General features: G+C 40.7%; 2 protein-coding genes across 2 annotated transcripts in view; both read right to left on the bottom strand.

The window, feature by feature from the left end:
- The window catches only part of URB1 (URB1 ribosome biogenesis homolog), a 25,922-nt gene extending 25,088 nt beyond the window's left edge, over nucleotides 1-834 (bottom strand). The window contains 1 exon segment of the mRNA XM_019611986.2: nucleotides 796-834. Within this exon segment, the coding sequence (XP_019467531.1) occupies nucleotides 796-834 (39 nt within the window).
- LOC104914262 (nucleolar pre-ribosomal-associated protein 1-like) lies at nucleotides 1-11,979 on the bottom strand (the record flags this gene model as incomplete). Its single annotated transcript, XM_010723255.3, has 10 exons — nucleotides 1-1,367; nucleotides 1,973-2,566; nucleotides 3,508-3,749; nucleotides 4,651-4,827; nucleotides 6,001-6,110; nucleotides 6,845-6,988; nucleotides 7,512-7,618; nucleotides 8,790-8,901; nucleotides 9,279-9,439; nucleotides 11,808-11,979. Coding segments are annotated over 10 exons (2,025 nt in total), but the record flags the coding sequence as incomplete, so codon positions are not given.
- Nucleotides 11,980-12,422: the final 443 nt, after the last annotated feature.

The following is a 12,422-nucleotide window of genomic DNA, read 5'->3' as shown; positions in this document are numbered from 1 at the left end:
TGCAAAGAACATTTCTTTATGTTGCACGCCAGTGATTCTATATTAATATCATGCCACGCTTCAGCCTCTATTGGGCTTGTACAGCTTTTTCAAGATAATATTTTTTATTTTTAAACCAGGTCTTGATAGAGATAGGACAGCTTCTTTAGGACAAGAAGCAATTCTCATTTGCATCTCATTCTTTTATTCTTAAAAAAGGCACATTATATAAAGATCACAAGGAGTGTGGACTTTGAATTTTTCCCCAGTACAGACCGTGTATGGAGTACCTGGGCACAGTACATATTCATGAGTGAATTTAACAAATCCTGTTTTACATTTCAAAGGTTCAAGTTCAGGCTCTGCCTGTTTGCATGTCTGGAATGATATGTTAAACTGCCCTCGGGGCCATGCTTGAGAAACATTTATCACACTTCACAGAGAATTTCCAATAAAACACATGTTTTATCAATCACCAGAAGGTCATTTGGGTCTTAGCTCTCTCTCATCTTCTCAGAATGGAGAGTCTTTGCTGAATGTTTTCCAGCAGTGGTGATGGGCAGTGCATTTTTTAATTAAAAAATTATTAAAAAAACCAGAACAACCATAAAACACCGTCAGAAAAGAATAAAACCAGAGCACCTCCAATAGAAATGCTTTCAAAAGCAATCTAAAAATGAGAAGAATCCTAGACCGTTATGATCCCAGGGGCTCAGTACCATCTGTTTTAGTATCAAGTATCCTGAAAGAAATGGTTTTTCAAGAAATAGTAAACCACTGTGGCTAAAGCTCTGAGCACTTGTTCTTTGCACTTACACCAAACTGTGGTGAAGTACTGCAGTCATTTTTCAACATCCTACATCGGAGAGAGGATGGGTTTTAATTGCACGGGGACTGAAATACAGACCAGAGATGATGGACTAATCAGTTTTCTTTGGTTCTTCATAACATTAAAAATGCTTGTAATAAAAGATGATATAAATAGTGTTGTGTCCCGTAACTGCAGAAGGGAAAAAAATATGGCAGTGATGAATCTCTCCTCCAATTCTCACAAAGTAAGAAAATATTGATCCTTATGACAAAAGTTAATTTCATATGGAGAACAGTTCAGGAGGGTTTCATGGCTAACAGCAAAAATGGCAGAGCACATAACATTAAAGATGTAAGTGTCAGTTCGCTGAATCAGTGTCCCAGAGCAGCTGAGAAAAGGGTTCTGCAAAGAGGCACAACAGTTTCTTCTCCTTGTTTATCAGTTTCCATGTCATCTTCATTTAATTTAGAATCTGTACTACTGCAGATCAATTTGATATGGGTTCTTAACATATCTGGCTCTTGTGCTCCAAGCCATATGTCCCCGATGTAAACAGAAGTCAGGAATACTGAAACAGCTATGGAAGAATAAACAGAAAACAATCAGAACATATGTTTTTAGTTCCACATAGCAGTAACAAAATAACCCACTTTATCTAGACAACTGTATTTTAAAAGCTTCCTAACTGTTTTCTAGGTGGAATACGTGCGAGTTACTCACTCATACAATGCCAACTACCTTCCCCATAGTAAGGAAAGATCACAGTTTCCTGTTAGCACACCCTGCCAACATCTTTAAATAAAAACGTCTGGAATCTGACCTGTGCCTTTTGCAATCCAATGGGAACAATGAACAGTATTTGGATCAGAACCCATATGGATTTATTTGTTGCAGACTATTTTTCCCCTTGGAGTCACATTTTATGTACCTCACTCAACTCCATTAAAATCCCAGAAGGGAAAGTTTCTTTCAGGGAGTATGACTGTTGTAGGTGTTTCTGACACAGCCATATTCTGTTCTGCCAACCCAAATGCCCATACCACCTGAGACACAGCTCTCACATTGTTCAAGTGGTAAGCACCAACAGACACAGAACTCCAGTTATGAGGAATAAAAATACCCATGGAACAACCTATTGTCTATCACAACTCTGCCTTGTAACGTGATTAAGAATCAAGTTACCCTTCTTGTTCACATCCTCTTCTGTCATTGCTGACTGGCACAACGTTTTTATAAGTTCATGACAGCTGTTGTTAGTCAGGCCCTGAGCATCCATCAGGTGAAGCATGATTGAACTGAACAAACAGAGCTCTTTTAAGTGTCCCACTGCCCCACTGCTGGCCTCACAGATCCGACTGTAAAACTTGAAGATGTTGTTCCTCAGGGTCTCATCCCTGAGCACCTCCTGCACTGCCACTGGGTGCGGCAAGATGCAATTCTGCAACCACTGCAGAGTTAATGAAACATTCTGCATATTGAGGCTGTGCTCAACCATGGACTTCACCAGCCATTTCGTTACTATGCATGCGGATGCACAGGTCAGACTGACTGTTTCATCTGCAAGGTCAGCAGATTTGAGGAGTTCCTCTGGATGTTTGATAGGCAGCGCTGGGAAAACGGGCTCCCAGTGGACAAATATGGCACTCAGATCCTCTCTGCATTTCTCCAGCTCGGAGACATTCAGATCTGCAGCCATGCAGTCTTCTTCTGTCTTTCTCCTTTTCTGAGTGCGATGACGAGATGAGGCTTGGGATTTGCTCTTTTCTTTAATATTTTCTGTAAGAAGAAAAACAACATCACAGCACCAGGTCCTCCAAAGGACTTCTTTGTACCAAATTATTCAGGAAAGACTGGATCAGACTTTCAGTTGCTAAAAGGGTAAGCAGTAGCCTCATTTAACAGCCTACACAACAACTCAGAGCAAATAGGCTACAGTGACTCCCATACTGAAACACCCTTCTGAATTGGATCACCTAACTTTGAGGTGAACAATAAGGCCAGTGAGGCCCTGGCTCAAAGCTCTGTGAAATCATGGCAGCATTTCAGAGATCTACAAGATGCAGTTTTGCCAGTAAGGTTACATTATCTGCCCAGGGAATCTGTGGTGCCCCATCCCTGGAGGCACTCAAGGCCAGGTTGGATGGGGCCCTGGGCAGCCTGAGCTGGTGGGAGGCAGCCCTGCCCACAGCAGGGGTTGGGGTAGGTGGGCTTTAAGCTCCTAGCCCAAACCATTCTGTGATTTTATGACTATTTACACCAGATCATGAGAAATTCACACACCACAACTCTTTGGGCTAGTGGAGTCACAGCACGCCAGCTCAAGGAAGGAGACATCAGCATAGGTAAACTTTTTAACAATGCAAGCTAAAAGAGCAAAGCATACCCTGCTCCAACATAGCTGCATCCTGACTGAGTGTGGCTGATAAGCGTAGGATGTGAATTTTTCACATACCAAGTGCACGAAATCTCCAACTAAGTTTTATTTTAAAGCTCTTTCACTTTTTGAGAATTGACTGCTCTAAAGCTTCCAGAATAGTGTTAAAATTAGGAATCACTACAATAAAGATCTGAAAATGGGCTTCCCATTTCCATTCCTCCTCCTCCAAGCCACATCTGATTGACTATAGTTATTAATACTTCTTTCTAGGAAGCTTGCCTAACTTGCATGGTTAGCATACAGCAATTCTAGCAATATCTCTTTAAACGTTAGTACTTACTAAGCAGTTCTTTGATCTGGTATTTCTGAGCAAGATTCTGCACATCCTCTTGGAGCTGCAGGTCTTTTTCAATGACGCTCCACTTATGCAACAACAGCAGGATGTCTTTGTTTGAGAGAACACTGTCATTCACAGTGAATCGACTCATTTCTTTAAAGGCCTCCCCAACAAGAGCACGATACCCCAGCACAGAACTGAATGTAGCAAAAAACTGTGCCAGCTTGGCTTGATCTAAATTAGTCCTATAAAAACAGAAACAGAAGCGCCATGTATTTTTCTAGATGCTAATGAGTAAAATGCAATAATAAACACAGGTTTTCCTCCTAGTCTCCTCTTACAATTCTCCACTTCCATTTCTCAAGGTACCAATATTAACTTCATTCCCACTTCATGCTACTGGGGTCTGGCATACAGCTCATGGAACACAGCCTTTGCCTTCCCAGCTGTAACAGCCAAAGACATACGGCACACAAGGAAGAGGCCAGAGGTCTGGCACTTCATCTACACTTTATTTTGCACGTATCATCAGAATTTTGAGAAAATAAGTAGAGCTTCTCGAGGTTGTGGCAATACTTCTCTGCACGAAGAGCCGTGGGTGCTATTAGGAATTCAAACAGAACTGTTTATCTACCTGTTTGCTTACTGCTATCCCTGCTGCAGCTGCTGCACGTAGGCTCATTGAGTGTGCTGGGTCTGCAGAGAAGGGACTGACACCTAATTAATATTGCTGTGTAGAACCTTGCATGACTTTGTATAATTTGCAGGCGTGGTTCAAACACAAAGAGAGCCCAACGCATTGGAGAGCGTGAAAGATCCCTGCAACAAACAGCACCACTAACTGCAGATGCTAATCCAGAAGTAAAAAACAGCTTAAAACACAGCAGCTTAAAAATAGCTAATTACTATGTAGATGTAGAACTTGATGGTAACCATGCAACAGTTGTCATTTTGTTCCCAGTACATTACAGCAGCTATGTCTTCCTGAAAACCTCACTGAGGTTCATGAGCTAACATTCAGACTGAAGGAGAGAAGAGCATTACACTCAGACATTCTCTCAGCCTTCATAAATTTCAAACTAGACAGAGCACAGTATGCAAACTTCTTTAAAAAGAAAAACAACAACAACAACAAAAAAAACTTACCGAATGAGTTTAACTAAAGTGATCAAAACATACAGAAATTCGTTTACAAGCTGAATAGGAAGAAGCTTCCTGTTCTCCTGGGGCTTTTTCTTGCTTTCTCTCTTGCTTCCTATATTTGTCAGCCACAGAGTATGGACTAAGGAAATGATTCTGTTTAGCAGCTTGCTTTCCAAAAACCTGAAAAACCAACAAACAAAGGAATAAATACACATAGGGAAGATAGACTTTAACCAGAAACCAGCTTGTCTTCCAGAGAGGACTACATTCTAGTGCACAGTGGGAGCAACTACTTCACAGCCAAGACCTGTCAGGGCTCAAGGCCCATGAAGCCCCAGCAGTGGAGACCTAGGCTGCTGCCTGCCCTCAGACAGTGGAAAACCCAGCACCTCCTTCTGCCACACTGCAGTTGTAATACACTGCAGTGTGTTACAGCCCTTGTACAAGGCTAGTGATTGCTGACTTGCACCTTTCATTACAAAGCTTTGTCAGGCAATCCATTCAGTTGCAGCCACTGCCACCATTTCCTTAAAGCAATTGCTGTTCAAGACATCTTGGGTCCTTACATTCCTAAGGCTTTAAGCAACAACAGCAATGCTTACAGCACAGTATCAGCCACATTTATTAAGGAGGTAAAAAAAAAAAAAGAAAGAAAAAAGCAATCACATTTTTGCACAGAGGATTCAAGAATACTCATCAAAAGGACAACCACCAAGTAACCACTGGGTGCCAGAAGCCAAATCCACAGTCTTCCAAATATACCAAATGATATCAAAGAGAGGTGTTTGTCCCTAGTACCAGCTCCTGAGAACTGTATGCACTCTGCTGTTACCATCGTGGGGTATTCAGTGGGACCTGTTCAGGCTGATCATAGCACAGATGATCCTGACAACTGGCTTGAATCTGCCATGAGAATCTATGCAAGAGAGACTGTGCACATACACATGCACGCGTGCACACATGTCTTGGAGAAGCAACTGGAGTGTTACAGTGAGCTCAAAATCAATGTCATACAAGTACTCTGTCAGAGGTCCTACAACAGAGTGGGAGGTGTGGGTATTAGAGAGATTCAGGTACACAAAAATAACTTATTTTCTTTCTAAGGTTTTCAAAAACATGAGACTCTTCTCCTACTGGAATTTGGAAGTCCCCTGATTTTGTTTTTAGATACACAAGGAAACACTTCAGAGTTCAGCAAGTTCTGCCAGTACAGCCTTAGGTGCCAAATATCAAAGCCACTAACAGAGTCATTTCTGTATCTGTCACCCTTTGTTTTCATATTCAGTTGCATAATTATTTCCTGCATGTGGGACAGTAGAATTGTTCTCATTTCACCAGTATTTCCCTAGTTACCTTTTCTCCAAGATGTGCAGTATCCAGGTTAGGAGGCTGTGGTCTTGTATCAGCTCATAAGCAGCTCTGGTAACACGGGCAGCATTCTGTAGCACCTCTAGAATGTGATTCTGAAACAGAACATATAATTTGTTCTTTACAAAATTAGAATATAGTCAACATCTAGTTACTACTCATCTTTCGGAAGGATGTAATTAGCAATCTGACTACTATCCGGAATCTAATCAACTTAAAATATATTCCCAAACACCACGTGTTCAGGGAACAAAAGACGTTCTCCTTCCAATGTTTCATACACACAGACACCCATCTTCAAGGAAGCCCTTAGGAAGCAAGACAGCTTTCTCTCTGTCCAAGATGTTCATAGTTAAGTGAGATACTTTAAACAGAGTGAATTTCTCGAGGTGGACAGTTATAATCTTAAGAGCTGATGGCCTCTGAACTTTCTTCTTCTTAATGCACTGCACAGATAACATGCTAGTTAGAGTATCAACAAAACTGAAGTCTCCAATGTTTTCCACAAAGCAGAAGAAATAAGACTGTGCAGCCAGACCATCAGCTGATGAAAGCTAGAGAAGGGCCCCATCCAACCTGGCCTTGAATACCTGCAGGGATGGGCACTCCCAGCTTCCCTGAGCAGCCTGTGCCACTTGGGCAGGGTCCTCTTCTAATTTCAGGGCCCATATATGTGACTGGTTTATACATAAGAATTTCCCTCTTCAACACATACAAAATCAACAATGAAAAAATTTTCAAGAGGGAAAGGGAAGAATCAACTGATCCATTCTGCTTCATATTTAAGATATTCAAAACATACTTTATTTATTTATCTTTAAATTCTTACCTGAGAGCCTTCATCACACAAAGGACTGTTGAAAAAGGAAAGAATGACATGGAAAATCTTCTGGTAGTCGTAGAGCTGGTAGCAGTGTTTATCACGCAGCCCTTCCCCAAGAAGTCTGAGAACCCAGTCACGTTCTATTTTGTGCTACAGGTCATAAAAAACAGTACCATCAGACATTTCAGAACGATAGCTGCTCAGTAAGCACAACAAACCAGTAGCCTGGGAATGCCAGCACAGATCTCAGCAGCTTCTTCTGAACTTTTCCACTTTTATCCCCATTTAATCAATAACATCCATCAAGAACAGTTACTCGACAGTCCAAATATGCACTGACAATGGGACTTGTAAAGTTGCTATTTCTAAAACATCTCAATCAAACTCCAGTGTAATTATTAAACTCAAATGTGAATTGAATTAGCTGGGGCAGAACATTCTGCTTGTTGTGCTATACAGTACACAGCACAACTCATGATTTCATTATCTGCTCTTATTAAAAAAGGAAAAAAAAGAAAGCCAGAAATAATACTTCCTGTTCAAATATAACACAGAGCAATGATCTCTCTAATTAATTATCTCTGAAAGAATAAAATGTGATTGCACTTTTGTGTCCTTTTTGTATTCTTTCTGGAAGAATAAGTGGATATCTATGAAGGGGTTCTTATGTTACCTCAAAGTCAAAACTGTAGAAAAACTGGAAAAACCCTGGTACTTTCCTCAGGTCCAAATACTGGTGTGACAGAAGGAACCTGTTGATCTTAGTATACATGTGCTCCTCTGTGAAGAGAAATAATGGCTGGTTATTGAGGAGGAGGACAATGTACCCAATATACAACCACACAGAAAAATAAATGGAACCAATATTTTCCAGTTTTTCAGCTAGCTGTCAAAACAGTGTGTTAGCTACAGCAAAGAGAGCTTGTGCTCTAAGGCTGACTATATTGTTTGAGCTGGACCAGACTACTTAGAGGGGAAATTCAAACTCAACTATTTTTTCCAGGGATGCTGAAGTTTGGTCAGGCATCATCCCATAGGGCAAACCAGGTATCCCAATAGAGACAGCCTTCCAGACATGTTCAGTATAGTCCTATGCACATTCATAGTCACCTCACAACTCTGTGGCATCAGCGTGCTTGTGAAACATGGAAATAATGTAAGAAAAATGCTACTGAGCAAATTAAAAGTAGAAGCATGTGTCACATCAACGTTTCATAGACAAATGGTATTTGAAGGCCTCAATTTCAGGAGTAGTTACATACAAGCTCTCTTGGAGATTTGCATGGGTGGCATATCAAACAAGGTGAGAGGACAAGAAACAACGGACGTAAGTTAAAACATGACATTTTCAGACTAAACGTTAGGAACAACGTTTTCCCATTTGAGAGCAGCAAGACAGTTGTGCAGCCTCCCACCCTTGGAGGCAGTCTATGATTCAGACTAGAAGACTGGATGTTTCCTAAGGTAAAGCCCTGAGCAAAATTATCTGCCTTCAAGGTTGGCCCTGCCCTGGATAGAGCATCTAGCTAAAGATTTTGTGAGGTCCCCTGTAAGCCTGATGCTGTTTCTCCTTTGCAAAGGTAACTTAATTGATTCACTGTCTAAGGACAAAGGGTTACTCAGGCCAACTGACTCTGATCTGCTGAACAGGACACACAGACTTTCACTCGTATAGTCCTGTAATGATCCCCACCCCAAAATTCCAAGGAGGTGGAGTTGTCATCTTCAGTGGACACAGGAAAAAGTCACTTCCCAGTCTTCCAGCAATATGGCAGTCCAGGCAAACACTGAAAGCTTTTCTCAGAAATACAGGAAAGTGTACGTCATGACTGCTGCCACTCTCACAGTAACTCAGCCTCCAATGTCAACCAAGGACATTACTCCATGCACACCCACTCTCCTCTTTAACATGCCAGAAATTCAACATTCTATGTGCAATAGATTACAGTACCTGGCTTCAGCATCTGCTGTGCCACACGGGCAATGTAGAGGGTTAGGGAGAAGGTAAATCTGAGGTTTTGCTGCCTGATTCCATTTTGCACAGCATCCATGAGATACAGCAACTGCAGCAGAAGAACCCAGGGAAAATAAAGCTTGAACTACCACCCAAACAAATACAACAGCAGAGTATACATACAGAAGTTAAGGTTTTACGATATTACGAAGGCCATAATCAAATACCAACCCCACTGGGATTTCTGTTCCTACAAATAAAAATGTTATGGATTTCTCAACGTGTTTTCCCCTCTTTTTCTTCCCAATGCATATAGAATCACAAACACAAAAGTGATAGAGGACAAGCAATGGGACAGGGGATAAAAAGCTGCTTTGGGCACTTACCACGTGCAAGCAGGCAGGTGAGTAAGGCAGCAACTCTCCCTTAAGTGTCTATGACCTAAGATGTCTAACCTGGCAAACTCTCAATGGAGCTCAGCCTTACCTGTTTCTGCTCTCGAAAGCGAGCTCCTTCCAGATGAGAACGAAAAGAAGCCAGGACAAAATATGCCGCTGCTCTCATGTTGGAATCATAGCTGCTAAGGGCAGCCACCGTTAGGCCCAAGGCATTGACTTCAACAAACTTCTGACAGGCCACTAAACATTCTGTGTGAGCAGCGGAAAAAAAGAAAGAAAAACATCCAGTGCATCATACTCACATGTTGTAAAGTATATAACAGCACTACAATCTTTACTAGAACTTCCACTCAAAAACACCAATTACTAGATCTACTTCCACGAGCTCTTGTTTCATCACAGAGCCATACGCTTCTTCAGCTAACAAAAGCATCCTGCAAATCACTCAGCAAGAATTCTTTAATAGCACTGAAGTTAAGGTGGTTTCTCATTTCTTTGAGACAGACATGAGTCTATCTGGCAGACCACACAAAGTTAGCAGTAAATTCTCTTAAGATATCTCATATCGCACTGTTTCAGGAAAGCTAAGTGCAAGAAAGGAGGGAAAATTATCTTCCTCAGTATTGTCTGGGTGCTTGTTAAGTCCATCATGAAAGCAAGATCAGCAAAGACAACAGAAAACCTACCTGTAACTAAAGTGTTTTCAGTATACAAGGAATAAGAGAATAATATCTAAATAAGTCATTAGCCACTCCAGAAAAAGTACTGTGATCATGCAAGCATGGGTGATTCTGCTGGTAAGGCATGTTCCTACTGAAGTGCCAGGCTGTAACCCAGCAATGATCAGTAACCAGCCAAATAGAAAACACCCTTGAGCCTATTATTTATCTTCCATAGCATTTTGTCACCAAGATACTGAGTTTCTTTTTTAGGGGCTTGTATGTTCTTGGGTTGTGCCATTTCTACTCATTGGTGGCTGGCAATGACTTGATGTAAAACTTCCAAACTACCTCCCGTGTTATCTGTATTTAACAGTGACAAAGAGATTGATTAGGAAAACCATCCCTCACTGAAAACATGCAATAATAATATTTTCTATCCAGCTGACCTTGGAGAGCGCACTGAACAACTAACATCAAATAACAAGCTATTATTAAAAGAAAAAAAGAAAGTTCTGTCTCTGACATACAGTTTGTTTAAAGTACCTTGAGAATCATGATGGAGGAGCTTTCCGCAAGATGGTTATCAGAGCTAAACTTAGATAGAACTTGCTATCTGCCCAACTCCAGACTCACTTTTTACCCAGTTCGCATGAAACACCATGCAGTAAGCCTGCGTTTATAAATCCAGCAGTTATACAACAGCTGTGCACAGGGCACTGTGCAGCCAGTACAAAGAGCAAATAAATAAAGAATGAGGAATTCCAAAAGCAGCTGACACGGTTTAGGAGCACCATGGGACTCAAACACACAAATCACTTGTACCTTTTAAAATGCTTCTTTGGGAACACACAAAATTACACAGAGCAGTTTGCAACTATCCCTAAATACAGGATGAGGACATACAAAACAGAAACTTGTTCACTTAAAATGTAGGAGTTTAAGTGAACAAAAGACCAAGTGTGATTTCAATGATAGACAGTTACCAACCCGCTAATTGCTTGTGATGTTGTTGTTGTGGAAAACAAAACCCATTAGCTACACAGTGGTTAACCACAATCAGCATCAGGAGGGAGCTGGTTGGGAAATTCCTTATGATCTATTTCCCACTTTGATTTTTAACAGCCCTTGAAATAGGCAGTGTGCAGGTGAGTAACAGCAGGGATGTGCATACACAAAGCAGTCACAAAAAAAAAATCTAAGTGAGGCTAAGCAAGTAGTTTTCAAGCACCATGTAGACCTCACTAAACTTTCCAAAGATACTGAACACAGGCATAGTCACATCCATGATGGCCCCACACATCTGTGTGATGGACTGCAGCTGGGGCACTGTCCTGCCTGCTCTGCAGGATACAGCTCTCCATATTCACCAGAAAATACACAACCTTCCAGTTGGGAATATTCTCTACTGATCTCTTTTATGCTTGTTTTATAACTGCACTGCCCTGTTTTCTGTACTATACGGAATAAAGTTCAAAAGGTAAGATAATATAAATCTGTACCTAGTTTTTAACTCTCCTAAGCTGTTTTTAGTTCCAGTTTAAAAACCTCTCATCATTTTAAGCAGATCAGCCCTTCTACACAGGGTTAAACAGCTACATTTGAAAACATTATGAGGAAATACTTAGTGTTCTGGAAAATAACAGCTTGGTGCCTATGCTGCTACATAGTTATAAGTACCTAAATCCCACTAGAAATACTGCACTATTTGGAAAAGTACTTTAAAAGGACTTCAAGAGCAATTATGCCTGGCTACCTTTTAAGCCACTCTGAAATTACTCTGCAGTTCAGTAGGTGGTTAAACCATGTATATATTTCTCCTTTCCAAAGCAAGCCATGTGATTTCTTTGAAGTATTAACCCTCAGACTTCAAATAACAGCACTACAGATGGATCCATGCAGCTCCCACAGCAGAATAAAATGAGACAAAAATGTCAAAGAGGGAACATTCCATTTACCTGGTCTGGTCAATTCACTGAAGAGCTGAAGCAGAAAACATGGATCATAGAAATCATCAAGATCCTTGACACTTTCATCTCTATACAGTGACTCTTGCACCTCCTGAAACCAAATCCAAAACAAGATGATGTAAGGAACAACACTGATTTCCAGCTTGATTTCAAACCATCCCAATCATCTCATTCCACTAGACAGCAGCAATTCTAAATCTTGCCAAATCTAACACAACTTGGGCCAAGGCAGGCTTCAGTTTATACTTAGCTTTCACTAACATGGTTTCAAAATTATCAGAAAAAGATAAAGAAGCATGTTAGCAAACTATCAAAGACAAAAAAAGCCCACCATCAGTGGATACTTGGACAGCCAAATTTAACAATTTTAAAAGTCAAATTCTGATGACAGTTACACACGGCAATATATAATCACGCCTACAGACAAGATGTGGTCTTAATGCAAATCATTTGAAAAATAATTCTTTCATTTCAAGCAAAATAAAATAAAATAAAAACGCATTCAGCAAAGTGCTCCTAGCTAATTAATTCCCCTTTATGAATGTAAATGTCTATCCTGATGTAAACAAATTGCAATATATTACATGAATGCAAAAAAAAAAA

The sequence above is a fragment of the Meleagris gallopavo genome, chromosome 1 (genome assembly GCF_000146605.3).
Source record: "Meleagris gallopavo isolate NT-WF06-2002-E0010 breed Aviagen turkey brand Nicholas breeding stock chromosome 1, Turkey_5.1, whole genome shotgun sequence".
NCBI lineage: Eukaryota > Metazoa > Chordata > Aves > Galliformes > Phasianidae > Meleagris > Meleagris gallopavo.
This window is presented reverse-complemented; position numbering and strand designations above follow the sequence as displayed.